General features: G+C 39.8%; 1 protein-coding gene across 1 annotated transcript; it reads right to left on the bottom strand.

Annotated features, from left to right (window-relative positions):
• Positions 1–2,079: 2,079 nt before the first annotated feature.
• On the bottom strand, positions 2,080–27,607 carry TEKTL1 (tektin like 1). Its single transcript, XM_070735699.1, has 8 exons — positions 27,514–27,607; positions 12,962–13,538; positions 11,819–11,923; positions 10,990–11,188; positions 7,879–8,045; positions 3,953–4,048; positions 3,027–3,140; positions 2,080–2,767 (listed from the first exon to the last, which is right to left on the bottom strand). The coding sequence occupies exons 2-8, from the start codon at positions 13,514–13,516 to the stop codon at positions 2,567–2,569; spliced, it is 1,437 nt and encodes a 478-aa protein (XP_070591800.1). The 5' UTR covers positions 13,517–13,538; positions 27,514–27,607; the 3' UTR covers positions 2,080–2,566.

The following is a 27,607-nucleotide window of genomic DNA, read 5'->3' as shown; positions in this document are numbered from 1 at the left end:
AGATCAGCTTTCTTCACTTTGTTTATTCAAATTACCCGGAGCATAATCTCTTTATTTAAGTGAAGGTAAGCTGCCTTTACTTTCCACTTATATTTATTTATTCATTAATTCATTCAAACTGTATGGCCGTCTACGTCATTATGTGATTCTAGGCAGGAGTGCTGCATGTGCATCTTGATGTCAGATGATTTTGCTTATGCACATGTGCAGAGGGACAATGTTCCTTCTGCATATGCTCAGAGAGCAAAAAAATCAGAGAAACTTGTTGGAGGCAATGGCATCGTGCATGGGCCAGCAAAAACAGCACCAGAGCTGTCGCATGTAAATTGCGCAATCGGCGGGCCACTATCGGAGCGACGCACTGGACTGCACCAGCAGGAACCCACCTCTGATTCTAGGCAACAAACAAATAAGTTGAAAAAATTGTTAAAATCTGTGGTCTTTGGAGAGGGGCGGCATACAAATCTAATAAACTATAACTATAACTATTATTATTATTATTATTATTATTATTATTATTATTATTATTATTATTTTTATTAGATTTGTATGCCGCCCCTCTAAGCAGACTCGGGGCAGCTCACAGCAATGATAAAAACAATATATAGTAACAAATCTAATATTAAAGTTTAAAATAACAATTTTACATTAAAAAGTCTAAAACCCACAGTATATAAACAAACATAACATACATATAGCTACATAGGCAAGGGGGGATGTCTCAGTTCCCCCATGCCTGACGGCAGAGGTGAGTTTTAAGAAGTTTACGAAAGGCAAGGACGGTGGGGGCAGTCCTGATCTCTGGGGGGAGCTGGTTCCAGAGGGTCAGAGCCGCCACAGAGAAGGCTCTTCCCCTGGGTCCCGCCAGATGGCATTGTTTAGTTGACGGGACCCGGAGAAGGCCAACTATGTGGGATCTAACCAGCCGCTGGGATTCATGCGGCAGAGGGCAGATATCTTGGTCCGATGCCATGAAGGGCTTTATAGGTCATAACCAACACTTTGAATTGTGACTATAACTATGGTTGTTGATACACTTGTTCCATTGGGGCAGGGGTGGGCTGCTAGCCAGAACGCCTAATTGGGCTCGCCTCTGCGGCTCTGGAGGTACCGTGAGTTCGAGCGGAATTATGCTTCTGCCCCGGTGCAGGTAGAAAAATCGCACACGGAGACGCAGGTGCGCCCATGTTCCAGTGAGGTTTTTTGCTTCCGCGCATGTGGAATATGGGTGCTCCTGTGTCTCCGTATGCGATTTTGCTACCTTCATGGGCACAGTCCCCCAGATAACCTGGTCCGAAGAACTTCAAAGATAGCATCTAGGACCTTGAATAGTACCCAACACGCAGAGTAGTGAGGTTGCATGTGCCGAGTAATAAACACCATTTACTACCCATGCAGCTGAGAAGATATTATAGAAACATAGAAATATAGAAGTCTGACGGCAGAAAAACACCTCATGGTCCATCTAGTCTGCCCTTATACTATTTTCTGTATTTTATCTTAGGGTGGATATATGTTTATTCCAGGCATGTTTAAATTCTGTTACTGTGGATTTACCAACCACGTCTGCTGGAAGTTTGTTCCAAGCATCTACTACTCTTTCAGTAAAATAATATTTTCTCATGTTGCTTTTGATCTTTCCCCCAACTAACTTCAGATTGTGCCCCCTTGTTTTTGTGTTCACTTTCCTATTAAAAACACTTCCCTCCTGGACCTTATTTAACCCTTTAATATATTTAAATGTTTCGATCATGTTGCCCCTTTTCCTTCTGTCCTCCAGACTATACAGATTGAGTTCATTAAGTTTTTCCTGATACGTTTTATGCTTAAGACCTACCATCATTCTTGTAGCCCGTCTTTGGACCCGTTCAATTTTGTCAATATCTTTTTGTAGGTGAGGTCTCCAGAACTGAATTATACATGTGGTATAAGTACAAAAGTACAAAAATGTGCCCTATTAAAAAGAAGAAATCTCACTAGAGGACTTGGATCTCTGCTTTTCCAGAAAATCAAAATTAATTCCTCAATAAATTGGCCTACTGCAGGAAAGTATTAAAAACCTCAAACACAATACATTGATTTTAAATGATCCCTTTTTATTGTGGGCTGAGTATTGCTACTATACATAAATTTGGATTGAGTAATTAGGTTTACAATAGGAGAAAACAGTAACAGTGACCTTCGTTTGATTGAATTATCCCCTGCCTTCTTTGCAGGAGCTAGATAGCCTACCCAGTGCTTCCTCCCTCCATGTCCTGTCAGATAAGTAAAATTCAGAGAGACTAAATAGCCCAAAGGCACCCGGTGAGCTTCCGTAGCTAATGAATTTGAACCCGAGTCTTCCCACTATCTTAACCGCTACTTCCTTAACTTCTACAACACTTTCTACATTAAGCAGCCCTACTCCCTTCTATCTTAGGAATCTGACTAAGTTAGAGTATTTCGAATTTGGTATTCCATTCTATTATCACTGCCCATCAAATATTTTTCCCTTCACAACTAGAAAAAAAGTTGACTACTGTAAGTGTCCAGGTTTTATTTCGGCACTCATTAATTGCCAGACTTCCTAACTATAGACCAATTCAAAAACCTCATTCATGCAGGTGCGGGGATGCATGCGGCGCTGCCGCAGCCGTTTAATACTGCCATCAACTTCATAGCCTGTCTGCTTGTTGTGAATGCATTCGTTCAAGTACTTCTGAGTGGCTTTGAGATGTTGGATGTCCATGGCTGTATCTTCCATGCTGCAATCTAACTGTGCAGTAGACTGGGAGGGGAAAAAAGCAACAGTACAGAAGAAAAAGTAAGGAAAGGTTTGCAAGCCTCAGAGGACATACAGTGGTTCCTCTACTTACGAACTTAATTCGTTCCGTGACCAGGTTCTTAAGGAGAAAAGTTTGTAAGAAGAAGCAATTTTTCCCATAGGAATCAATGTAAAAGCAAATAATGCGTGCGATTGGGGAAACCACAGGGAGGGTGGAAGATTGCATTATACATCCTACACAAAGACTGTAATATACCCTTACCTGCGCAAGGATTGTAGCTTCAGGCAATTGTGTTCCCACGTGTCTCTGATATGTCTGCACAATTGGCCGTGTCAGCTTTTCCCGTGTCTCCAGGTACTTCATACTCTCAGGGCCCTGTAGATATCAATTCAAAGCAAAGGTGGATTCCAATGGATAGAAAAACCAACTCTTTTTCCAATCAAACTCCAGCTAATCCAGGGGTATAAATATTTTAAATATTGTGTATATATGTGTGAGTATGTGTGTATTCATATATGTGTGTGTGTATGTATGTGTATATGTATGTGTATGTGTACGTATGTATGTATGTATGTATGTATGTATGTATGTATGTATGTATGTATATACTGTATGTATATCATTTGTGGCCAGCTTTTAACTGCCTAATACACCTTAGCTAATTTATACGACAAATGTGGCAACCTTGTTTATTCCTTTCCCTAATAGTATCAAACTGAATATAGACCTCAGAGTTTATGGATTGTAATTTTCGTAGTATTGACAATGCATAATTAATAGACTGGATTTTATCATGGATTTTATCTGTTATTTATCATTTTATCCTACAACGTTTGATTGTATATTCACTAAGTGTTCACTACGTCTATGACTGTAATAATAAATTTGATTTTGATTTTTGAAATAAATATTGTGTTTCATAATTTTCAAGGATTATTATTATTATTTTTTGATTGGGAGTTACCCAGAGTTGGTTGAAAGATGGGCAGCTATATAAATGTTTTAAATAAACATAGATCCATCCTAAGATAAAATACAGGAAATAGTATAAGGGCAGACTAGATGGATCATGAGGTCTTTTTCTGCCGTCAGTCTTCTATGTTTCTATGTTTCTAAATAATTCGAGTTGGAGTGGGCTAAGGGAGAGAATTACAGCACAGTGGGCTCCCCAGGCCTTCATAACTCACCAGTGTCAATCCACGAGTGATACGCATCTCATGCTGGAAACGTTGGCAGCGGTGCAGAGTACTGCGTGTTCCTCCCAAGGTTATATCTAATTTTTCCTGGCAGAGAGAGAGAGAGAGAGAATAAAGGAGTAACTGAATCAGCCTGATCAGACATGCTAAATGTCCAAATATACTGTATTTTTCTTTTCTTTTTTTTAGTAATTTTTATTAATTTATTTTAAAAAGCATAATCAAGAAAATATATACATTGACATATTTGCCAATAAATGTACTTACTACTCGAACCCAAATATACCGTATTTTTCAGAGTATAAGACACACCTTTTTCCTCCCTAAAAGAGGCTGATAATTTGGGTGCGTCTTATACTCTGAATGTAGCTTTTTTTTTTCCCCAGCCCTAACTAGCTAGTAACAAACTCCCCAGCTCTTACCTTGCAGGCTCTTTCATTGTTTCTCTCTGCGAAGAATGTTTTCCAAGCCCTAAGTCTTTGCAGATTTTTTCCCCATTACTCTAGCCTTTTCCGAATAAGTTTATTTCCAGCCCTAATCAGACGCTAATGATGTTCCCAGCTCTTACCCACTTGCAAGCACTTTCATTTTTACTCTCTGTGAAGAATGTTTTCCAAACCCTGTCTTTGTAGGGTGATTTTTTTTCATTGCTTTACTTGGTCTGAATGTTTCTTTCCAGCCCTAACCAGGTGCTAATGATGGTCCCAGCTCTTACCGGCTTGCAAGCTTTATTTATTTTATTTATTTATCTATTTTGTCCAATACACCATGAGGATTTTAGTGGGTATATATCTATATACGCATAGTAAAATACATGATGAAGGTTATAGAGGAGATACTCATAGTAAAATATATCTAAGAAATAATAGAAAAGAAGGTGTAGTAATAGAACATATCAATGAAAGAATAGAAGAAGAGATATAGGAATAGAAGAAAGGTATAGGAGATATAGGAGAGCAATAGGACAGGGGACGGAAGGCACTCTAGTACACTTGTACTCGCCCCTTACTGACCTCTTAGGAATCTGGATAGGTCAACCATAGATAATCTAAGGGTAAAGTGTTTGGGGTTTGGGGATGACACTATGGAGTCCGGTAATGAGTTCCACGCTTCGACAACTCGGTTACTGAAGTCATATTTTTTACAGTCAAGTTTGGAGCGGTTAATATTAAGTTTAAATCTGTTGTGTGCTCTTGTGTTGTTGTGGTTGAAGCTGAAGTAGTCCCCGACAGGCAGGACGTTGCATCATATGATCTTGTGGGCAATACTTAGATCTTGTTTAAGGCGTCTTAGTTCTAAACTTTCTAGGCCCAGGATTGAAAGTCTAGTCTCATAGGGTATTCTCTTTTATTTCTACTCTCTGCGAAGAGTGTTTAACAAGCCCTAAGTCTTTGCAGGGTTTTTTCCATTGCTCTACTTGCTCTGAATGTTTCTTTCCTTCTTTTCCATAAACTGGACATATCCAGTTCCTGCAACCATTCTTCATATTTTTTAGCCTCCAGTCCCCTAATCATCTTTGTTGCTCTTCTCTGCCCTCTTTCTAGAGTCTCAACATCCTTTTTACATCATGGTGAATGATGTAAAACTGAATGCAGTATTCCATGTGTGGCCTCACCAAGGCACTGTAAAGTAATATTAACTCTTTGTGTGATCTTAATTCTATCCCTCTGTTAAGGCAGCCTAGAACTTGGCTTTTTTAGCAGCTGCAGCACACTGACATGTTGTTGCTAAGAAACAGAACAGGATATCACAAAAGTGGAGTGTGAGTGCAATCTTAACTTTACATTTTTGGATATAAATTTTTTATTGTTTTTCACACCTTGCAAAGATTCCAATTTACATACCTCAAATTAAAATATAATACAATACAAAAATGCCAATTTCTTAGTCAAATTAAACAAATTTTTCAAATTATTCATCCAATTATTTTCTGGTACATATCATTCATCCTGTCCTACCTCCTTTCCAAATGCTATCATCCGGATTTTAGATAATGTCCTTCGCTTTCATTTATATTTAAAGTGCTATAGCTATCTAAATTTCTCTTGGCTATTTGCTGTTCTTCTTAACTATGCCATCGTGTTTCAGTCCCTTCTTAGAAAACACATTCCTATTTTCATTTTTTTTTTAAATTAAAAACCTCATTTTATCATAACTGCCCTTAACAATAGAAAATATCCAAATTTACAACTCTTTAAAAAAATCTTAACTTTACATTAGACCACTTCCATTTGAAGGGAATTTCGGAGTTGGAATTGTATGTCAGCGAACCAAATAGCATCTGAGAAATAATTTCCACTCCTGTGCTTTCACACATAGTTCGATTTATTAACAAAGCCATTTTGGCTTCCACACGCTCATTCCAACTCTGAAATTCCCTTCAGTTCCCATCCAGGTTAAAGTTCATTTTCACATCCCCACAAGTGCAATCATGTGGAACAATCTGGTGCAGGGATTTCTGGTTCCTTCCTTAGTTCAGTTGACCTTGGACTCTGCATAAAGGAATGTGTGTGGTGGTCATAGTTCCCTCTAAGCTGAGCAGTGAGCAATCGCTCACTTAAAAATCATCATCAACTCAGAGTTTTCCAAACCTGCCCAGAAGCTGAGAGGGAAAGAGTGAGAGGGAAGGAGAGAGAGAGGAAGAGAGGAAGAGAGAAAAACAGATAGAAAAAAGAGAGGAAGGAAAAGAGAAAGAAAAAGAATGGGAGTAAGGGAGAGAGAAAGAAAATCAAAATCTAGTTTGAAACTAGCTCAACTATTTAAGTGGCATTTTGATATTGATAGAGTTGCCCTATTATGAGCTCACTGTTATAGACACACAGTACAGTATTTTATTTTGAAATTCTCTGAGGCAAAACAGGGTGGGTTTTTTATTTGTTTGTTTGTTTGTTTATTTATTTATTATTCCTGTGCCGCCCAGTCCCAAACGGACTGCCACTCAGACACTATACTGTTCCGCCCAGCCCCCCCAAAAATTAGAGGGAACACTGGTGGTGGTATCAACCTCTCTCTCTCACCCCTCCCGTTATTCTATCGCTGCTAGCTGTGTCAGGCAAAACCTCAACTAAACAACGTCGTTTGGCAGGGCCCAGGGGAAGAGCCTTCTCTGTGGCGGCCCCGGCCCTCTGGAACCAACTCCCCCCGGGAGATTAGAATTGCCCCCACCCTCCTCGCCTTTCGTAAGCCCCTTAAAACCCACCTCTGCCATCAGGCATGGGGGAACTGAGATACTCTTTCCCCCTAGGCCTTTACAATTTATGCATGGTATGTTTGTTTGTAGGTATGATTGGTTTTAAAATAAGGGTTTTTTAGTTGTTGTAGTATTGGATTTACATGCTGTTTTTATTGTTGTTGTTAGCCGGCCCGAGTCTACGGAGAGGGGTGGCATACAAATCCAATAAATAAATAAATAAGTAAGTAAGTAAGTAAGTAAGTAAGTGTAAGTAAGTAAGTAAGTAAGTAAGTAAGTAAGTAAGTAAGTAAGTAAGTAAGTAAGTAAGTAAGTAAACAAACAAGAAAGAAAGAAAGAAAGAAAGAAAGAAAGAAAGAAAGAAAGAAAGAAAGAAAGACTTTGGGCCTGACAACTGTTTAGTTTTATTAAGATTTGCTGCCTCAGAATTTGCTTGCTTTTTGTTTTTTTAAATAAATTTTATTGATTTTTTTAAAATTTTAACAAAAAGATAAAACATAAATTCAAACATAAATGTGTGTGCCATCACCAAACAAACAAAATCATATATCCCTCCACCAGGGAAGATTCAATTCTATATCTTTCATTTACCTCAGCTCCGGGTTACATTGCTCATTCTTTATAGAGTGATTGAATTTGCTTGCTTTTTGAACAGATCAGCGGAGCGACTGATTGTCTTGTCAGTCTAACTTCACCTATGTTACAGCAAACCTCTCGGGGCCTTTACCTTAAGATCGAGAGTCTCCTCCATCTTGCCTTGCAACCTGTTCTCAATGGCGTCGTGAACGGTAGTACGGGTTTCTTGTGCTTCACTGATAACTTTTTGCAACTGAAGCATCACTTCTTTGGTGGCAGTAGTAAGACGCCGGGCTTCTTCTATAGCTCCTGCGCACTCTGGAGAATAGCAGTAATGAAACGAAGAGGAAATAAAAAGATTGTTTCAAATCTGCTTTGGTTGTTGAATGTAGCTTCTGATTCAAGCCAGCTTTCATTCCTTTTCTTTGTCAGTGCAATAGGCAAAGACAGGCCGTTTGTGAAAAAAATGAAAACTTGTTTAATTGAAGTTTCCCCTTTCTTGCTTGTGCCTCTAAATCAGTGGTTTTCAACCATTTTTGAGCCACAGCATGTTTTTTACATTTACAAAATCCTGGGGCACACCACCAACCAAAATGACACTCTAACACAGTACATATTATACATATACAGTGATCCCTCGATTTTCGCGATCTCGATCTTCGCGAAACGCTATATCGCGATTTTTCAAAAAATATTAATTAAAAAATACTCCACGGTTTTTTTGCTATACCGCGGTTTTTCCCACCCGATGACGTCACTCTCTTCCTTTCTCATCTTTCTTTCTCTCTCTCTTTCTCTATCTTGCTTCTTCCTCTCTCACACTCTCTTCCTCCCTCTCTCATCTCTTTCTTTCCTTCTCTCTCTTTCTCTATCTCTCCCCCTCTTGCTCTGGAGCGGCGGGCGGGGGGCGGGCGGGTGAGCGGCGGGCGGGCAGCAGCGAGGAGCCGAAGATCGGGGTTTCCCCTTTGCGTGGGCGGCGGGGAAGACCCAGGGAAGGTTTCTTCGGCCGCCCAGCAGCTGATCTGCTCGGCAGCGCGGCAGCAGCGAGGAGCTGAAGATCGGGGTTTCCCCTTTGTGTGGGCGGCGGGGAAACCCCGATCTTCGGCTCCTCGCTGCTGCCGCGCTGCCGAGCAGATCAGCTGCTGGGCGGCCGAAGAAACCTTCCCTGGGTCTTCCCCGCCGCCCACGCAAACTCCACCATCTGCGCATGCGCGGCCATGGAAAAAGGGCGCGCATGTGCAGATGGTGTTTTTACTTCCGCACCACTATATCGCGAAAAATCAAGTATCGCGAGGGGTCTTGGAACGTAACCCTCGCGATACTCGAGGGATCACTGTAGTTGATAATATAGTTTCTAAATTTATTTATACTCATTGTGAAACCTGGGCCTGTTTCAATGAACACAAAAGGGATATTCCTGGCAGGAATGGTAGAAAGACACACAACAGTTCTCAGTCTCTCTCTGTTTTTAGTTTTTATCCACTCAAGCTTGACTAAACAATGTCGTTTGGCGGGCCCCAGGGGAAGAGCCTTCTCTGTGGCGGCCCCAGCCCTCTGAAACCAACTCCCCCCGGAGATTAGAATTGCCCCCACCTTCCCTGTCTTTCGTAAACTACTCAAGACTCATTTATACCGCCAGGCATGGGGGAGTTGAGAAATTCCTTCCCCCTAGGCCATTACAAGTTATGCATGGTATGTCTGTGTGTATGTTTGGTTTTATAATAAGGGTTTTTAGTTGTTTTATTATTGGATTGTCACATGCTGTTTTTATCATTGTTGTTAGCCGCCCAAGTCTACGGAGAGAGGCGGCATACAAATCCAATAAATTATTGTTGTTGTTGTTGTTGTTGTTGTTGAGAAACTCAGCTCACATGGTTGAAGATGGGAGCAGTGTCTTCGGAGAGGGGCGGCATACAAATTAAAATTTATTATTATTATTATTATTATTATTATTATTATTATTATTATTATTATTATTCATGTCAAAATAGCTTTGTTGGCCAGAATGGGGAACTCCTTGGCAAGAGATAACCAAAAACTGTCCAAAGGAAGATCAGCAAACTTTAGCTTTATGAGAGGCGGACTGCTATTGGTTCATTGCTAGTGGTCGGGATGAATCCTAGAAGGTGATTGGTCAGTGAGCGTTCCCTGTGCCTCCACTCTTCTTGTTGCAGATAGCTGGAGGGATTGTGAGAGGAATGTTTATGTTCGGATGGAGGCAGCTGGCGATGGGCCGGACAAATGGCCTCCGCGAGCCGTATCCGGCATGCGGGCCGTAGTTTGGGGACCCATTTTTAATTTACCCATGATACACCTGACCATGTCTCTCAGCACACCAGTGTGCCGCAGCACACTAGTGTGCCGCAGCACACTGGTTGAAAAACACTGCTCTAAATCATAGAATTGGACTAAAAGCTTTTTGCTGAACTAAGTCTTTGAATTGACATCATTACCATTTGTAAGTTCCTAAATTTACCTGCAATTCTTTCTCAGGAAAGAATTCTTGAATATGACAACAACTCATCAGCCAACTCGATTGACCTAATTAAATTTTTATTTATTTATTTAGTTAGTTATTTAGTTAGTTAGTTATTAGATTTGTATGCCGCCCTTCTCCGTAGACTCGGGGCGGCTCACAACAGCAATAAAACAATTCAAGACAAATCTAATAATTTTAAAACATTTTAAAAACCCCGTTATTAAGCAGACATACACACAAACATACCATATATAAATTGTACAGGCCCAGGGGAGATATCTCAATTCTCCCATGCCTGGCAGCAAAGGTGGGTTTTAAGGAGTTTACGAAAGGCAAGGAGGGTGGGGGCAGTTCTAATCTCCGGGGGGAGCTGGTATCAGTTTGTCCCAATTCGGGCATACTGGTAGCGGCAGCTGCCGGTAGTTCGGAGAGCCAGTAGCAGCGGCAGCCCGACGCTCCACCCACCCACCTGGACACCACCATTTCCATTTTTTAACCCTCAGTACGTGCTTCCAAATCGGTAGGGAAGATAAGTGGATTTCACTGCTGCACTGATACGATAGGGAAAAAAATATTTGCTAATATGTGAAATTTGTTTGTTTGTTTGTTTGTTTGTTTGTTTACTTATTTATTTATTTATTTATTTGATTTGTATGCCGCCCCGCTCCGCAGACTGTTTCTTCCTTCCTATTACTAATTGATAACCAGTAAGCCATATCAAATTATGTCTCTAAGAATTTATTTCTGTACATTCCTCCCTCCCAAAAAAGTTATAGTAATTACCTGGTGTGAATGCTCCCACGGGGCTTGGAATTGGGGTTTCGTTTCGCACCACCCAGGGGGATGAAGGCCGGTCCAGGCCAAGCCAGGAATCACGCCCAGCCCCTAAGAGAATCATGCGCAGAGGCTGGGGCACCAGGTCCAGGACACGGCTGCGTTCGCCACACAGGGTGTTGAGGGTTTCCCTGCATGTGCCCAGTTGCTGCAAGAAATTGGATGCTGATGATGAAGAAACCAAAGATGAAACGACCCCCTTTACAAGTGCACTAGAGTGCCTTCCATCCCTTGTCCTATTGCTCTCCTATATCTCCTATACCTTTCTTCTATTCCTATATCTCTTTTATTCTTTCATTGATGTGTTCTATTACTATATCTTCTTTTCTATTCTTTCTTAGATATATTTTACTATGAGTATCTCCTATAACCTTCATCATGTATTTTACTATGTGTATATAGATTTTTTATTATTATTATTATTATTATTATTATTATTATTATTATTATTATTATTTGTATAGTATATAGATATATACCCACTAAAACCCTCATTGTGTATTGGACAAAATAAATAAATAAAATAAATAAATAAATTCAGCCTGCTTTGCTTATAACTAGGCTTAGCTATAACTGTGGGTTGTCTTCTTTGAAAAGAAGGTGATTTCGTTAGTTCTTTCCCATGACATACACAAATCTAAAGCTTCCCTATATTTTCTGCTTTGATAATTTCATCTGTCAATAGCCACTTAACAGCCATTGGTATGGATCATGGGATCCTGCCTTCCTTTTTCTGTTTAATCCTATTTCTGTTTAATCCATCTGTTTAATTCCTTACCTTAAGATGATCTCCTGACCAGGCCATCATGTCCTGCAGTTTGAGTTTCAGTTTCGTAAATTCTTCCTTTTCCCATTTCATGAGTGCATCTACTTTGTCAGCTACCTACGTGCCAGAAAGGAAATATTTTATGTGCTTGTTTGTCAAACTTATAGAACCACCCGTTTCACAGAGGGTGCTATGCAGTAAAATCAATAATTAAAACAGTCTTGAATAATCACTAAAAGCAATTGGATGTAAATAAAAATGCAATTGTCGGAGAATGCATCAGAATCTGGAACATCAAATAATCAATTGTTTACAAAAACATTGTGCAGCCATTGAGCCTAACACTCCAGGACAAGAATGGTTGATATAGTAAATTAAATTGTGTGTCAGGATACACAAATAGAAGAAGAGAAAAAAATATACAGTATTCCTAAAATAAAATCAGATGAAATGAGCACCTTGTTGATTTTAATTTTAAAGGGGATGGGGGTCTTTATTATTTTTCTTTTCACCATCTCCATATATATATATTATATTTCTACCATGTTCTATTTATGGAAGTAGATAATGGAGAAAGCTGGAAAGGCACACGATATGAAGTATCTTATGAAAGCTTTAGACAGAAGATTATCGTCATATAACAGAAAGCTTATTCAGTTAAATAGTAATTTCAAGAAAGCACATTTTCATTCAATCATTCATATCATTGCAGGATCTCAAGATGATGCTCACAAATTCAGGAGGTTATAAAAATTAAAGAAATCCATGGAAATTAACTCTTGTCACAATAGTAGCTCAGGTGATTAAATAGTGCATCTCTGTTCAATATAACTGTTCTGCCGGGCTCTCTGGTAGGAGCCTCCCGAAAATTCAAGGGTACAAATTTCAGACACACACACATGTTTGAAAATTCAAAACAATGTTGTTTATCACAAAATTCAAAATAAACTAAGCACTCTTTTTGTATTGCAAAGAGCACTCGTCCCGGGTAGTCTGTACAATTTCCCTAAAGCAGTCATTAAGTACTTAGCTAGCAGCTGTGAACAAACTTCACACCCCTTCTTCTTCCAACGAAGTGAGACACACACACACACACACACACACACACACGTTGCTCTGCTTTGGAGATGGATTTGACAGGAACACAAGTCTTACCTTTTCTGTGTCTGCCCGGGACTCTCGGATGGCTTTGCTCTGCTTGTTGGTCAGGAGGCCCTGGCAGATTTTATCCAACATGGCATTCAGTTTCTGGCGCATCCGCACGACTCCCTTGAACTGCTCATTGATTTCAATCAGCGCCTGGCGCAGGCGACTTACCACCAGGCGCGTGTCCCTGAAGTACTGAATCACGTATTCGTTGTTCTTTGCGTTGCCGTAGTCCCGGAAGCAAGGCAAGGCTAACTTGCTAACCCAAGGGGGAGGTTTAATTTTGCTTTTCCATAGAGTCACCCCTGGTCCTTCCGGGGGTTTCGTCTTCACCTCTCCAGAATCCGAGACATCTACTTTGAATCTCCAGGAGTCGATCTTCATCTTGCGCTCGTACGGCGTTTCCTGAACCTGGCCAGGGACTGGGACAGGACGCCACAGGTCGAGGGCGTCCTTGCCGCATCGCTTGGTCAGCGTAGAGGTTTCTTGTATGGTTGCATGCGTGTTCTTGTGCCACTTCTCAGCACCCACCTGACCCACCAGCAGGTGAGCAGGAGGTCCCATGGCTGCGGTTGAAGTGCTGGAGCTGTCAGGGAAGAGGAGCAAATGTCAACGTTTTAGCAGGAAAGGAGTCCCACACCAAGTGGATGAAGTGGGCAGATGGGGGCACATTCAAGTTGTGAGGTCATGGAAGGTTAATTGCAGCCGGTGGCATAAAGTGTTGGTTATGACCTATAAAGCCCTTCATGGCACCGGACCAGATTATCTCAGGGACCGCCTTCTGCTGCACGAATCCCAGCGATCAGTTAGGTGTCACAGAGTGGGTCTTCTCCGGGTCCCGTCAACTAAACAATGCCGCTTGGTGGGACCCAGGGGAAGAGCCTTCTCTGTGGCGGCCCCGGCCCTCTGGAACCAACTCCCCCCAGAAATTAGAATTGCCCTCACCCTCCTTGCCTTTCGTAAGCTACTTAAAACCCACCTCTGCTGCCAGGCATGGGGAAATTGAGATACTCTTTCCCCCTAGGCCTTTACAATTTTATGCATGGTATGTCTGTATGTATGTTTGGTTTTTATAATAATGGATTTTTAATTGTTTTTAGTACTGGATTATTATTGTACACTGTCTTATTATTGCTGTTAGCCGTCCCGAGTCTCCGGAGAGGGGCGGCATACAAATCCAATAAATAAATAAATAAAAGATCTGAAATGGGGAAAAAAGGAAACCAAACTTTGGCATGCTGGCGGTTTCTCCTGATAAAATATAGTGTGTCTTAGCATAAAGTCACGAAGCCAGGCCCTCATCACAAAGTTCCCAATAGAAGACAATATACAGTACAAGGGTCGCCCAGAAAGTAATGCACCACATTTTTTTCCTCAAGCTACCGTAATGGTACGAATGCAAAACTTTACCTATGTATTATTTGAATTGTCAGGAGTGCATGTGTAAATTTTGTGTTTCTCCAGATAGCGTAGCTGCAGATAGATAGCGTAGCTGCAGCATTTCGAAATGACGTCTGTAAGTGATGTACATTACAGTGTGTTGTCATTGAATTTCTTCACTTTCTCACTTTCTTAATGTGTTCTTCTTTTTCTTTTTTATTTAACCAAGACACTAACTATCTATTATGAAATAGGTTTAATGTAAAAGCCACATACAGTGGTACCTCAAGATACGAACCCCTCGTCTTACGAACAACTCGTGATACGAACCCGGGGTTCAGAAAAAATTTGCCTCTTCTTACGAACTTTTTTCGAGTTACGAACCGGTGTTCGGAGACTGCTGGGAAGCCGCACGGCTGTTTTAAAAGGTAACAACCGGGCGGCGGGGCTTCCCCGAAGCCTCCCGAACGCCGGTTCGTAACTCGAACAAAGTTCGTAAGAAGAGGCAAAATTTTGCTGAACCCCGGGTTCGGTTCGGGAGGTTGCTGGGAAGCCCCCCAGCCTGGCTGCGACCTTTTAAAACACTCGCGCCGCTTCGCAGCTGTCTCCTGAAGCCGAACACTAAAGCCGAACTTCCGTGTTCGGCTTCGGGAGACAGCTGCAAAGCGGCGCGGGTGTTTTAAAAGGTCGCATCCGGCCTGGGGGGCTTGCCAGCACCCCCCCGAACCCGGGTTCGGGGTTCGGGGGGGTGCTGGGAAGCCCCCCAGACCGGCGGTCACCTTTTAAAATAGCTGCACGGCTTTCTAGGAGCCTCCCGAAGCCAAACGCGGAAGTTCGGGTTTGGCGTTCGGCTGCGGGAGGCTCCTGGAAAGCCGCCCGGCTGTTTTAAAAGGTGACAGCCGGGCTGGGGGGCTTCCCAGCACCCCCCAACCCCGAACCCGGAAGTTCGGGGTTCGGGAGGTTGCTGGGAAGCCCCCCAGCCCGGCTGTGAAATGCCGCTCGTAGCAGCTGCTACGAGCGGCATTTCACTTTCTCTCCCAGGCAAAAAGATGCCGGCATTCTGGGATGATGGGGCCGGACTTCCCAGGCGGAAGGCGTGCCCCTCTCCCCGGCATCTTTTTGCCTGGGAGGGAAGGTGAAATGCCGCTCGTAGCAGCTGCTATGAGCGGCATTTCACTTTCTCTCCCAGGCAAAAAGTTGCCGGCATTCTGGGAGGATGGGGCCGGACTTCCCAGGCGGAAGGCGTGCCCCTCTCCCCGGCATCTTTTTGCCTGGGAGGGAAGGTGAAATGCCGCTCGTAGCAGCTGCTATGAGCGGCATTTCACTTTCTCTCCCAGGCAAAAAGTTGCCGGCGTTCTGGGATGATGGGGCCGGACTTCCCAGGCGGAAGGCGTGCCCCTCTCCCCGGCATCTTTTTGCCTGGGAGGGAGGGTGAAATGCCGCTCGTAGCAGCTGCTAGTGCCGCCGGCATTTCACCTTCCCTCCCAGGCAAAAAGAAGCCGCGCTGCTGCTCCAGTCGCCCGGTCCTCTCCTGCCTCCCGCCCCGATGTTCCCCACTGCGTCGGGGGCCGCCAGCCCCGAATCGGATGCACCCTCGCCGCTACCGCTGCCGCCGCGCCCACTGCCCGCCCCATTCTCACTGGAGGTCTAGCCGGAGCTGGAGCCAGGTCCGCTTGCCCGCGCCTCCTCGCCCTCTGCCCAGCCGCCCAGGATGCTGACCTGCTACCTCGCAGCGCGCCCGCCGCCGGCCCGATCCTGCGCCTCCTGCTTCCCCCCCCAGCCAAAAATACAAAGGCGGTCTGCCGCTCCCGCGGAGCAATGGGAAGCTGAAGCCGCCAGCGGTTTCAGCCTCCCTTTGCTCCACGCTGCTCCGCCCTGCCTGTCTTTGTGTTTTTGGCTGGGGAGGGGAGCAGGAGGACCTTCCTGACTCCCTCCCCCCAGCACTTCACCCAGGACAACAGGCAGGGCGAAGCAGCGTGGGGCAAAGGGAGGCTCAAGCCTCCTTTGGTGGTGGCGGCCGGCTTCCCGGTTTCTGAGTTTTGGGCTTGCACACATTAATTGCTTTTCCATTGATTCCTATGGGAAACAATGTTTCATCTTACGAACTTTTCACCTTACGAACCTCCTCCCAGCACCAATTAAGTTCGTATCTTGAGGTACCACTTTGTATTCATACAAATCATATAAATCTACATGCAAGTCTAATAAATAATAATAATAATAATAATAATAATAATAATAATAATTCATTTTCATATTCCTCACTTTCAAATTACTTTTTTTGTAATCTGTATATGTAAACATACAGTATATATTTTGTGTTGCTGTTTTTTCTTTAATAAAGATTTAATTTTTTAAAAAAAGAATTCCTCACTGCGGAGGAAGAAACTATTGGGAACTTTCACAAACAGTTGTGTACAGTTTATATTTTCTCAAGAATTCCTGATGCAGTGCCTTCATTTGAAGACTTCAGCTTCTTATATCTTGGTCTGTGGCTAGCTGGTTGGGTTGGATTACCTTCCAAAATCGTAGCTCCAACAATTAATTTTTCTGCTTGATCAATGAGCTAGCTAGCAAATAAGGAGAGCAAATTAAGAGCTGGCCACTATGGCCAACAAAATAAGCTTTTCAGCTATTTGCCACGTGGATGTTATCTTTGTCCTCTTGCTCAAAATGAACTCCAACTACACCTGTTGGAAGCTTGTGTCCTTATTGGAGAAGGTAAAAGGCTTAGGGGCTTTAATTTCCATGCTGCAATATGTCAGTATTACAGAACATGTGAATGTCTTCAATAGAACAGGTGGTGCTTCCTAGGAAGAGCAAAGGAGTGCTTCCGGTTTGGCGGTGATCGCGGCGGGACATCCTTGGCAGGGCTCTGCCAAGCGATCCCTTCTACCCCCTTCGAAGGTCGCATTTGCGATCGGATCGGGCTCGGATGGCCCGATCCCAGAACAGGGGGCTCCCCTCTGCCCGAGGAGCCATCGCTGAGACTCCAGAGGCAGCGGTTCGCCCCGCAGCTTCGAAGACGGGAGAACCGATCCTCTTCGCCTGAGAGGACCGGCCAGCGCTTTCTCCCCTCACCCAGCGGGAAGCTGAGAAAAAGCTCTAAATTGAAAGTTCTACATTTATCTAACTGAAAAAGAATACATCCGATAAAGGACTCAAGGTAAAAAATTTCCTCTTTGTTTCAAGACCAAAATCTGAAGATTTGATCGTTCGCAAGCCTCAAGGGAAAGCTTTCTTTAACGAGGCGAAAGTGAAAGTTTTTTTTTTCCTGAGTCTCATCCGCAAATAACAGCCGAGACTAAATTCTCTCATTTTCATTGTTTCCATTTTGTATTTGAATTTTGGAATCTATAAAATATTTTTTTTTACCCTATGCTTTAATAAAAGATCTTGAACTGGAAATGACTATTTAGAAGATTTCAATGCTCAAAAGAAATTAGTAAAGATGACTAAAATTTCTTTTTTATAGTCTGTCAAAACATTGTGTTCCGGGCTGACATCTTAACTGCGGAGGAATATAACTTTGTTGCCTTATTTTTTTTTCTCATCCTGTTGTCTTTGCAACATAATAACATTATATAACAACTTGAAAATAAATGGGAAATAGAAGGAACTGATACCTTTCCTTTGGAATATTTACCTTTGGATTAACCTACTTGGATTACTTGCTGATTGCCTTTGAACTACTTTGGATTACTTGCTGATTGCTTTTTTTCCTTGGGATTATTTTTTCTTCTGAGAACCTTTTCACATCTGCCTGATCATATGAACTTCTGACTTATAACCTGACTCCATCTTGGGATTTATTTTTTTTTGCCTTTGTCTTGAATTTGGAAAAGAACATAGACTCCATTTTAACTACAAGAAAATTATTAATTTGACTTTTTTTTTCTTTTCGTGAGACCTGCAATTGGGATTAAGTACAATTGTATTTTCTGACATTGGGATTCACACTCTTTATTCATCTAATATAATTTCCTGATTTATAAGAAGAACATAACTATACATATTGTGTTTTCTTTTTGATTAATTAACTCTTTCTTTGTTCTCCTTCTGATTTTCTTTCTTTTTATTTCTATTTTTGAAAGAAGTTTGAATTGAAGACTATGCATTGTTAGCAAACCTTGGTTTCCTGCTCTATTCTAATTATTTGAATTGAAATACTCCCCATTTCTTTTTTCTCTCTCCCTTTTTCTCCCTCTTCTTGCTGCCTTATTAAGTCTTTTTTCTCTTCCTTTTTTTTCTTTGTACTTTTTCAAAGTTTCCCTTTTTAAAATAGTTATTACTCTTTCTTTGCTGTCATTTATTTTGTCTTTTTATTAGACCATTTATTTTTAACTTTTACTGGTTTTCTATTCCTAAAAGTTTTATATTTGTTTCCTGAGTTATTATATCTTTAAATTTTTAAATTTTTAAAATAATTAATAACAATATATATTGGATTTTGAATTTTGAATTTTTTTGATAATTGAATAGTTATAATTTAAGCGTAACCGCTAATAAAACAGATTGAATAGATTTGGAATTTATAGAAATTTTCTCCTTTTCACTATATATAAATTTAGATTGATTTAAATTAATTCAAATTTTAAACAGCGGATTCAAAATTGATAATGTCAACTTCTTCAACCGTTGTTAAAACAGTCAAAAAACAACCTACTGCAACAATCTCTTCTCCACAAGTGTCCCCACGTCCTTCCCCGACGCACCAGGCCTCAGCTATGTCTTACAAGGATAAAGAAAAAGACAAAACAACGCAGCCCAACTTTGCAACATTACAAGAAACTTTAAACAATATGCAGGACTCTATCTTTAAATCTCTAGAGAATGCCACCCAACAAAGAGAGGCTATAAAAGAGGATGCAACACAACAAAGGGAAACTATAAAAGCAGACTTGGCAGAATTTAAAAAGGAGATGGCCCAACTGAAAGCTGATATGGGCGAGGTGAAAGACCAGATAAAGGTGATCCAACAAACACTACAAGAAAGTGATGATCGAGTGAAAAAGGTTGAAGAGAAATCCGACAAAAACGCAAAAAGAATTGATTATCTCGAAGGGAGAGCTGATGCAAGACACAGAAGACATGATGAATCAATTATTCAGCTGGAGATGCAACGTGCTTCGTATGGACTACGATTTCAGAACATGAAAGAGGAAAAAGATGAAGATTTAAAAATGACTATGGCGGAAACGATTGGAGGAATACTCCAGGAGGATCCTGCTGCGCTAGTGAAAGAAATCGATGAAGTTTACAGGACTTCGAATAGTTACATCCGTCGCCACAATCTTCCAAGAGAGATTCATATCAAATTCACCAGGAAAACTTTGCGAGATGACATACTCCATTGGGCAAGAAACTCCAAACTCCAACATCAAGGAGTGGAAATAAAAATATTAAAACAAGTTCCAAGAAGTGTCAGAGAGAGCAGAAGAGATTACCAGTTTCTTACCAGAATTTTGATCAAAGAAAATATAACCTATCGTTGGTTAATCCCACAAGGTCTCTCTCTGACATGGCGTTCTACAAGATACAAGCTGGAAAATGTAGAACAAGCTAGGTATTTCTTTGAAAATAGTGGCATCAGCCACATGGACTTTTCAGATAAACAACAAGAGGCTCAACAACAACCAGCACAACAGCAACCAGGGGAGATACTAGCAATCCAACAAGAAGAACTATTGGGGGCCACAGCTCAAGCAATAGAGCAGGACCAAGGTGCTATAAGAAGAGTTCAGCCTCAGCGAGAAACCAAAAAACCCACTAAATGACAACAACTAAAGATCTAAAGATCTTTTCGGTAAACGTTAACGGACTTAATGAACCAAGGAAAAGGAAACAAATCTTCTCTAAAATCAGAAATCAAAATGCTCAAATTGCAATATTACAAGAAGTACATATCAAAAAAGATAACCAAAAATTATTGTTGAATCCCAAAATTGGAAAAATGTATGCTGCATTAGCAGATAAAAAAAAAAGAGGTGTGGTGATGTATGTAGAGAATTCTATAAATTCCAAACAGATATATAAGGATAATGATGGTAGAATATTGATTGTACAAGTTGATATTGAACCTAGACCTATAGTGGTTGTTTCTATTTATGCTCCCAATGAAGACCAAATGACATTTTATAAAAATTTACATCAAATAATAATAGACTTAGCTATTGAGAATGTATTAATAATAGGTGATTTTAATGCTATTGTGAATAGGCAATTAGACCATTCAGGGGGAGGGAGTCATAATAAAAGGAAAAAAACAAAAAGAAATCTACTACCTAGTACTTTCCAAAAAATGAAAACAGAATTATTGCTAAATGATATATGGAGGGAAAGACACCCCCATAAAAGACAATTTACGTTTTATTCTAATCCCCACAAAATCTGGACAAGAATAGACATGGTATGGACATCAAAAATGGTTGCAGAAGAAATAAGGGAAGTAGAGATAGATGTTAATACATGGGCTGACCACAACCCAATAGTGGTCTATATAAGAAGGAACAACAAACAGAATATTTGGCGGATGAATAGAAATATACTAAATGATAAGAAATATAAAGATTGGATCGAAAAGGAATTAAAAATATTTCTTGAGATTAATAAAACCCCAGACACCACTCCACAGAATATATGGGATACACTCAAAGCTTATATAAGAGGGTTAACAATATCTTATATAGCAAAATACAATAAGGAAAATAAATTAAAGTACGTACAACTAATAAATGAATTAAAACAATTGGAATTTGCATCGCAGCAACACACCAAGAACAGAGACTTTAAAACAGAAATAAATGTAATTAAACATAAAATTAGAATTATAGAACAAAATCAAATAACTGAAAAAATTAAAAGAGCAAAACAACATTATTTTGAGCATGCAAATAAACCAGGCAGATGGTTAGCATATAAACTTAGAAAGCAGAGTCAATCCAAATTGATAAAAAAATTAGAAGACAAAGATGGTACAATAAAATATGATACAGAAGGAAAGGCGGACATTGTTTATAATTTTTATAAAGATCTTTATGCTAAAGACAATGTCAGTGAAGATGAGGTTTTTAATTACTTACAGGCTTCAAAATTACCACAAATAACAGAAGATCAACAGACTATGTTGGATGGTCCAATAACAATGGAAGAACTCCTAACTATAATTAAAAAACAGAAAAACAATAAGGCCACTGGTCCGGATGCTATACCGGCAGAATGGTATAAGATAGACAATGAAATAGTAAGAAACTATATGTTAGAAATTTTTAATTTATGTAGACTTGAGGGTAAAATTCCGAAATCTTGGTCAGAATCGCTGACAACTTTAATACACAAATCCGGCACTGACCCACTAAAAATCAAAAATTATAGACCCATATCTTTATTAAATGTAGATTATAAAATATTTATTGCCATTTATGCAGATAGACTTAAAAGAATTATAAATGGAATAATACATCAAGACCAAAATGGATTTCTACCAGGGCGACAAATTAAAAATAACCTTAGAACAGTAATAAATACATTAGAATACTATGAACAACACCCAGATAAGACAGCATCCTTAATGTTCTTAGATGCTCAAAAGGCCTTTGACAACGTTAACTGGACATTTATAAAAATGCAATTAAACAAAATGAGATTTGGCTCAAAATTTGTTAATTTAATAGATACTATATATTCAAAACAAACGACTAAAATAATATTAAATAATAACCAATTACAAGCACTTGATATAAACAAGGGAGTTCGTCAAGGATGTCCTATATCACCATTGTTATTTATTATGACACTTGAAACTTTATTAATTAAAATAAGAGCGGATTCCGAAATAAAAGGTTTAACTATAGGAGACGAAACTTACAAACTCCAAGCTTTTGCAGATGACTTAACGTTTATAATTGAAGAACCGATAACAACTGTCCCTTCTTTATTGCAAACTATTGAACAATACGGAAAGGTAGCAGGTTTTAAGATAAATAAAAGCAAAACTTCTTTCTTAACCAAAAATATGAATAAAATACAAGAAACTAAATTAGAAAATATTTCTGGAATAAAAACCGTAAAGAAAGTAAAATATTTAGGAATAAATTTAACAGCGAAAACAATAACTTTAAAAAATGATAATTACATAAAATTATTATCAGAAATTAAAAAAGATTTAGAAACATGGAATAACCTGAAAATATCATTTTTAGGAAGAATTGCCACAATCAAGATGAATATTCTGCCTAAGGTTTTATTTCTCTTTCAGGTAATTCCAATAAACCCAGGGGGAACTTTCTTTAAAACTTTGACAAACTTAGTTAAAAAATTTATATGGCAAGGGAAAAAAGCAAGGATAAAAATAAACTGTTTGGAAGACATTAAAGAAAGAGGAGGATTTGGTCTTCCAAACTGGAAATTATATTATCAGGCCGCCGCCTTAACATGGATTAAAGATTGGATAACCTTAGAGAATAAAAGAATATTAAATTTAGAAGGACATGATCTTATGCTGGGTTGGCATGCATTTATATGGTATGACAAGGAAAAAAATCACTCATATTTTAAAAGACATACATTAAGGAAGTATTTACTAGAGGTTTGGAAGGACATAAAGAAAAATCACTTCTTAAATGTTCCAGAATGGATAGCCCCCCTAGAAGCAATAACACATCCAAAATCTATAAAAGACACGAAAATATTTTATAGATATAAAGAATTATTAAATGATCAGATGAAGCTAAAGCCTAGGAATAAACTACAAGAAGAAGGGATAATAATAGATTGGTGGCATTATGCCCAGATTCGATCCAGATACCAGAAGGATATAACTCTTTATACTTTTAATAAAAGTAAGAATTTGCTAAGTCATTTAATTATTAATAATTCAGTAAAAATGATAGGGAAAATATATAAATTTCTTATCGCTCACAAAAATATAGAGTTGACTCTAAAAGATACCATGATAAGATGGTGCAGAAATATAGGTAAGGAAATAGATATAGATACTTGGGAAAAAGTCTGGATTAATAATTGGAAAATGACCAAGTCAGTTTCATTAAAAGAAAACCAAATTAAAATGTTTTATAGATGGCACCTTCCACCAAACAGGATAGCTAAAATGTTTCCTAAAACATCCCCACTGTGTTGGAAATGCAAGAAAGATATAGGAACTTATTACCATCAATGGTGGACATGTAGCAAAGCTAAAACTTATTGGAAGATGATTGAGAAGATATTAAAAGAAATATTAAAATATGACATAGATAACACCCCGGAATTTTACTTATTAGGAATTACTAATCAGACTTATAAGAAGGAAACTCTTTACTTAATCATACACATATTAACTGCGGCTAGAATAATATACGCGCAAAACTGGAAGGGGGAGGAAATCCCCAAGAAAGAAGAAGTTATAGCTAAAATATTAGATTGCGCCGAAATGGATATGATGACAAGACGATTAAACGATCAAGAAGATACAAAATTTTATGAAACATGGAACAACATATATAAATGGTTAGATAAGAAAAAATAAGAGATAGATCTGTTTTTATTTAGGTAATAACAATATTAGATGTATTTGTTGATGATTTTGACATAGTAGTTTACTCACAAGCGATATATTAAAAATTTTGTTTTATGTATGTTTAGTAATTGAGATTAGTTTGAATGTTTGATTAGATGAATATATTACACATAAATAACATATTAAGCATTTTTACTTATACTGTACTAATATTGCATTTAAGATTTGAAAATTTTTTACTAGACTTTTTAACATTTAACAAATGTTTGATTATGTATTCTTTTCTCTATTTGAATGTATACTTTCAAAAGAAGCGGGGAAATACATCCCCATTTTATGTTTAATGTTTGTACGTCTGTATGTCTGTTTTATGAAAAATAATAAAAAAATTGAAAAAAAAAAAAAAAAAAAAGGAAGAGCAAAGGAGTGAGTCCCACGGAAAGGCAAACAAGTGAAGTGCACAACCCCGAGAAGTAGAAAATCAGGTGGTATTCAGGCCCAACTGAGCTCAGCATAACGAGGTCATACTTGACCCCCTGCGCAAATCTGATCGATCCCACGGCCAACTTGCCACAAGACAACTCACTGCAGGGCAAGAGTTACACACTAATATTGAAGAAATGGTAGATTAGAATCCTTAAAGAAAGAATGAAAAAGAGGGCCAAAATGAAACGTCAATGACAATCATTACAATAATTATTTAATTATTTTAAATAATTAAATTGAATTGTTGAACTGTCCTGTGGCAAGTTAGCCATTGCGAGTTGATCATAGCAAGTTGGCAACGGTGAATTGGCTGCAGCAAGTTGGCCCATTCTGCCCAGCCTCCCTTAAAAAGTTGGAAAATACCAGGCCTCTAGATTAATAGAATAATAATAACAGAATAACAGCATTGAAAGAGACATTGGAGGTCTTCTAGTCTGACACCCTGTTTAAACAAGAGACCCTATACCCAGTAATGGGCTGACAAAGGTTTTACTGCACCCTGTGGTGTAGCTTGTTTTGTGGGTGTGGCTTGATGATCATATGACCGAGTAGGAGTGGCTTGATGGCCATGTGACCAGGCGGGAGTGGCTTGACAATCATGTGACCAAGGGTGGCTTAAGGGTCATGTGACCGGGTAGGAGTGGATTACCGGCCAAGATAAGTTGTCCCAGTGGTACTTTGCATGCTGGGTGCAGCGCCAAAGGATCTCAGCGGACATTTGAAAACCGTCGGAATTGACAAAATCTCTATCTGTCAATTGCAAAAGGCCGCTTTACTGGGATCGGCAGACATAATTTGCCGCTACATCACATAGTCCTAGGTGCTTGGGAAGCGCCCGACTGGTGATGAAATACGAAATCCAGCATAGTGATCTTGTTTGCTGTGTTGTATTGACATAATAATAATATATAATAATATATTAGATTTGTATGCCGCCCCTCTCTGAGGACTGTGACATGGCTCATAAGTATCCAAATGCATTTGATCTGTCATCATGTCTCATCCAGAATGACCAGAGTTAACCTTCTGGGGAGTGCCAGCTGGTTTCTGAAAGACCTGACCACCTCTAAGTTTTCAAATAGGTGCTTGGACTCTTTTTCCGTTGATTAAGTCACATTATTTGAATAGCCCCAAAAAGGACAAACGATAGGCAGCATTATTTTGTTGAGGAGCACAGTCACATTTTAAGGTTTTGTACTGAACCCACAAGGTTCTGTATGATAACAGATTAGGCAAGTAGCTCGATTTTCTTTAATTGCTATAAAAGTTCAGTTCTAGACAATGATTAAAATAATTAAAGAGTTTATGGGTAAAAACATACTATTTAAAGAAGGACAATAAAAAAACCTATTAAGTATTCAATAAATTGTGCATAAACTTACTACCCCCACTACATTGCCCCCCCACCCCTTTGGGGGCAGCAGCTCATTACTGCCTATATCAGTAATGGCAAACTTTTTCAACACCAAGTGCCCTAATCGGAACACATGTGCATGTGTGGGCGCCAGACCGAAAGACCAGTTAGCTGGTGTGCATGCATGCACCAGCCAGCTTGCCTTTGGGTTTCCAGCACACGTATGCACAATGGTCAGATGGTCTTCATGCATGCCAGAGCACCGGGGACCAAAGAACAGCTGGCTGGAAACAATGCTTTTCTTATACTCCACACTTTAACCCTTTAGAATATGCTCTCCAGTCTCCACCCACCAGCAAAAATTTGGGTAGATCCCATTTTGGTCCCCTTCCAGAAAAAGATGGAAACAACATTTTTAGACAAGTCTTTGGATATGATTATCCAAACAAAGGATGCCCTTTTTTTCTTATGATTAAATTTTACTGATTTTTGTTTTGTTTTGTTACCCCACCCTTATTTTTCATGAATTGATTTGTGAACTGGCTTGATAGGTATAATTGTGGCAATAGGTCAATATTCGAAGTAAATGCATAATATTCCATAACATATGACATTTATTTTAGGCAAAAAAAATAGTTAGTGTTGCCGCAGGATCTGGTCTTCTATTAGCAAAGACACAATAAGATGGGGTTAATTGACAAAGTTCCGACAAACTTTCTTTCCCACCCAAATACTGTATACTGTACTATCCCTGGAAAATTCAAGATGCACCACCACCTCTGGCTGCATTAACAAAACTCACTAAATGGAGTTAACAAAATAACAATGGCTATGCTGACAAAATCGGCCATTCCCTAAAGTGGTCAACCCTGTGATGATTTAATGCAATGTCTTGGTTTAATCTAACACTAAAACTGGGGGCCAACCCACAGCATGGCCGAAGCGATGAAATGGTTCCCCTGTGAAGTCAACAGCTGCAAAAATTTTTACTAAATTTGCCTTCTGAAAGAGCTTAAAAACTCATCTTTGCCGCCAGGCTTGGGACTCTTAGATCTTCCCCTGACCACTGAATGCCTCAAGTATGATTGCTGAATGTTTGGTTAATAAGTTAATTTTTTAGGTTAATCTTCTCTTTCTAATTGTTTTTAATATTGTAATACTAATTGGATTATATTACTGTTCTTTTTTATATATGCTGTGGGCCGCCCCGAGTCCTCGGAGAGGGGCGGCATTCAAATGCAATTAAATAAATAAATAAAATTAAAATACTACCACACTGTGGGCATGGCTTATTTTGTGGGTCTGGCTTGCCGGCCATGTGACCAGGTGGGAGTGGCTTGACAATCACGTGACTATGGGGTGGTTTAAAGGTCATGTGATTGGCTTAAAGGTGGCCAAGTAGAAGTCACTCACGTCGAGGGTTTGGGTTTAGGTTAGGGTGCCTGGCCTCTCCTCGCCTCAAAGAGATACAATTTCCCCACCTATTTACTATTACTGAACATCCCAAATATACTATTTATTTCTATGTATATATGCCGTATGTGTACATACATATTACACTCAGGCACAAAAAATATACTATATAAACTGTACGTCTATGTACACACACACAAATACGCACGCACACAACTCTTCTAAAATTATACACATTCAACCTCATTTACTGCGATAGGAAAAACATACCCAGAGCCCAGAACGGAACAAAAGAAAAAAAATCAATTTTTTTTTCTACCAGTTCTGAGTACCTGACCAAATTTTTTCTAACGGTCCTGCATACCTGACCGTACCCATAAGAGCCCATCGCTGCCCCTGCGCCATATTTACCTGTGTGTGCAAAAAAAGCCGAGATCTCCGAGGCCACGTTAAGGAGACAGGCCTCTGCTCCAGCCTTTGTGAGGATTTTGTGAGGCACGTGTTC

Source organism: Erythrolamprus reginae, chromosome 2 (genome assembly GCF_031021105.1).
Source record: "Erythrolamprus reginae isolate rEryReg1 chromosome 2, rEryReg1.hap1, whole genome shotgun sequence".
Classification (NCBI taxonomy): Eukaryota; Metazoa; Chordata; class Lepidosauria; order Squamata; family Dipsadidae; genus Erythrolamprus; species Erythrolamprus reginae.
Note: the sequence above shows the minus strand (reverse complement) of the source record. Positions and strands in the feature narration are given on the sequence as shown.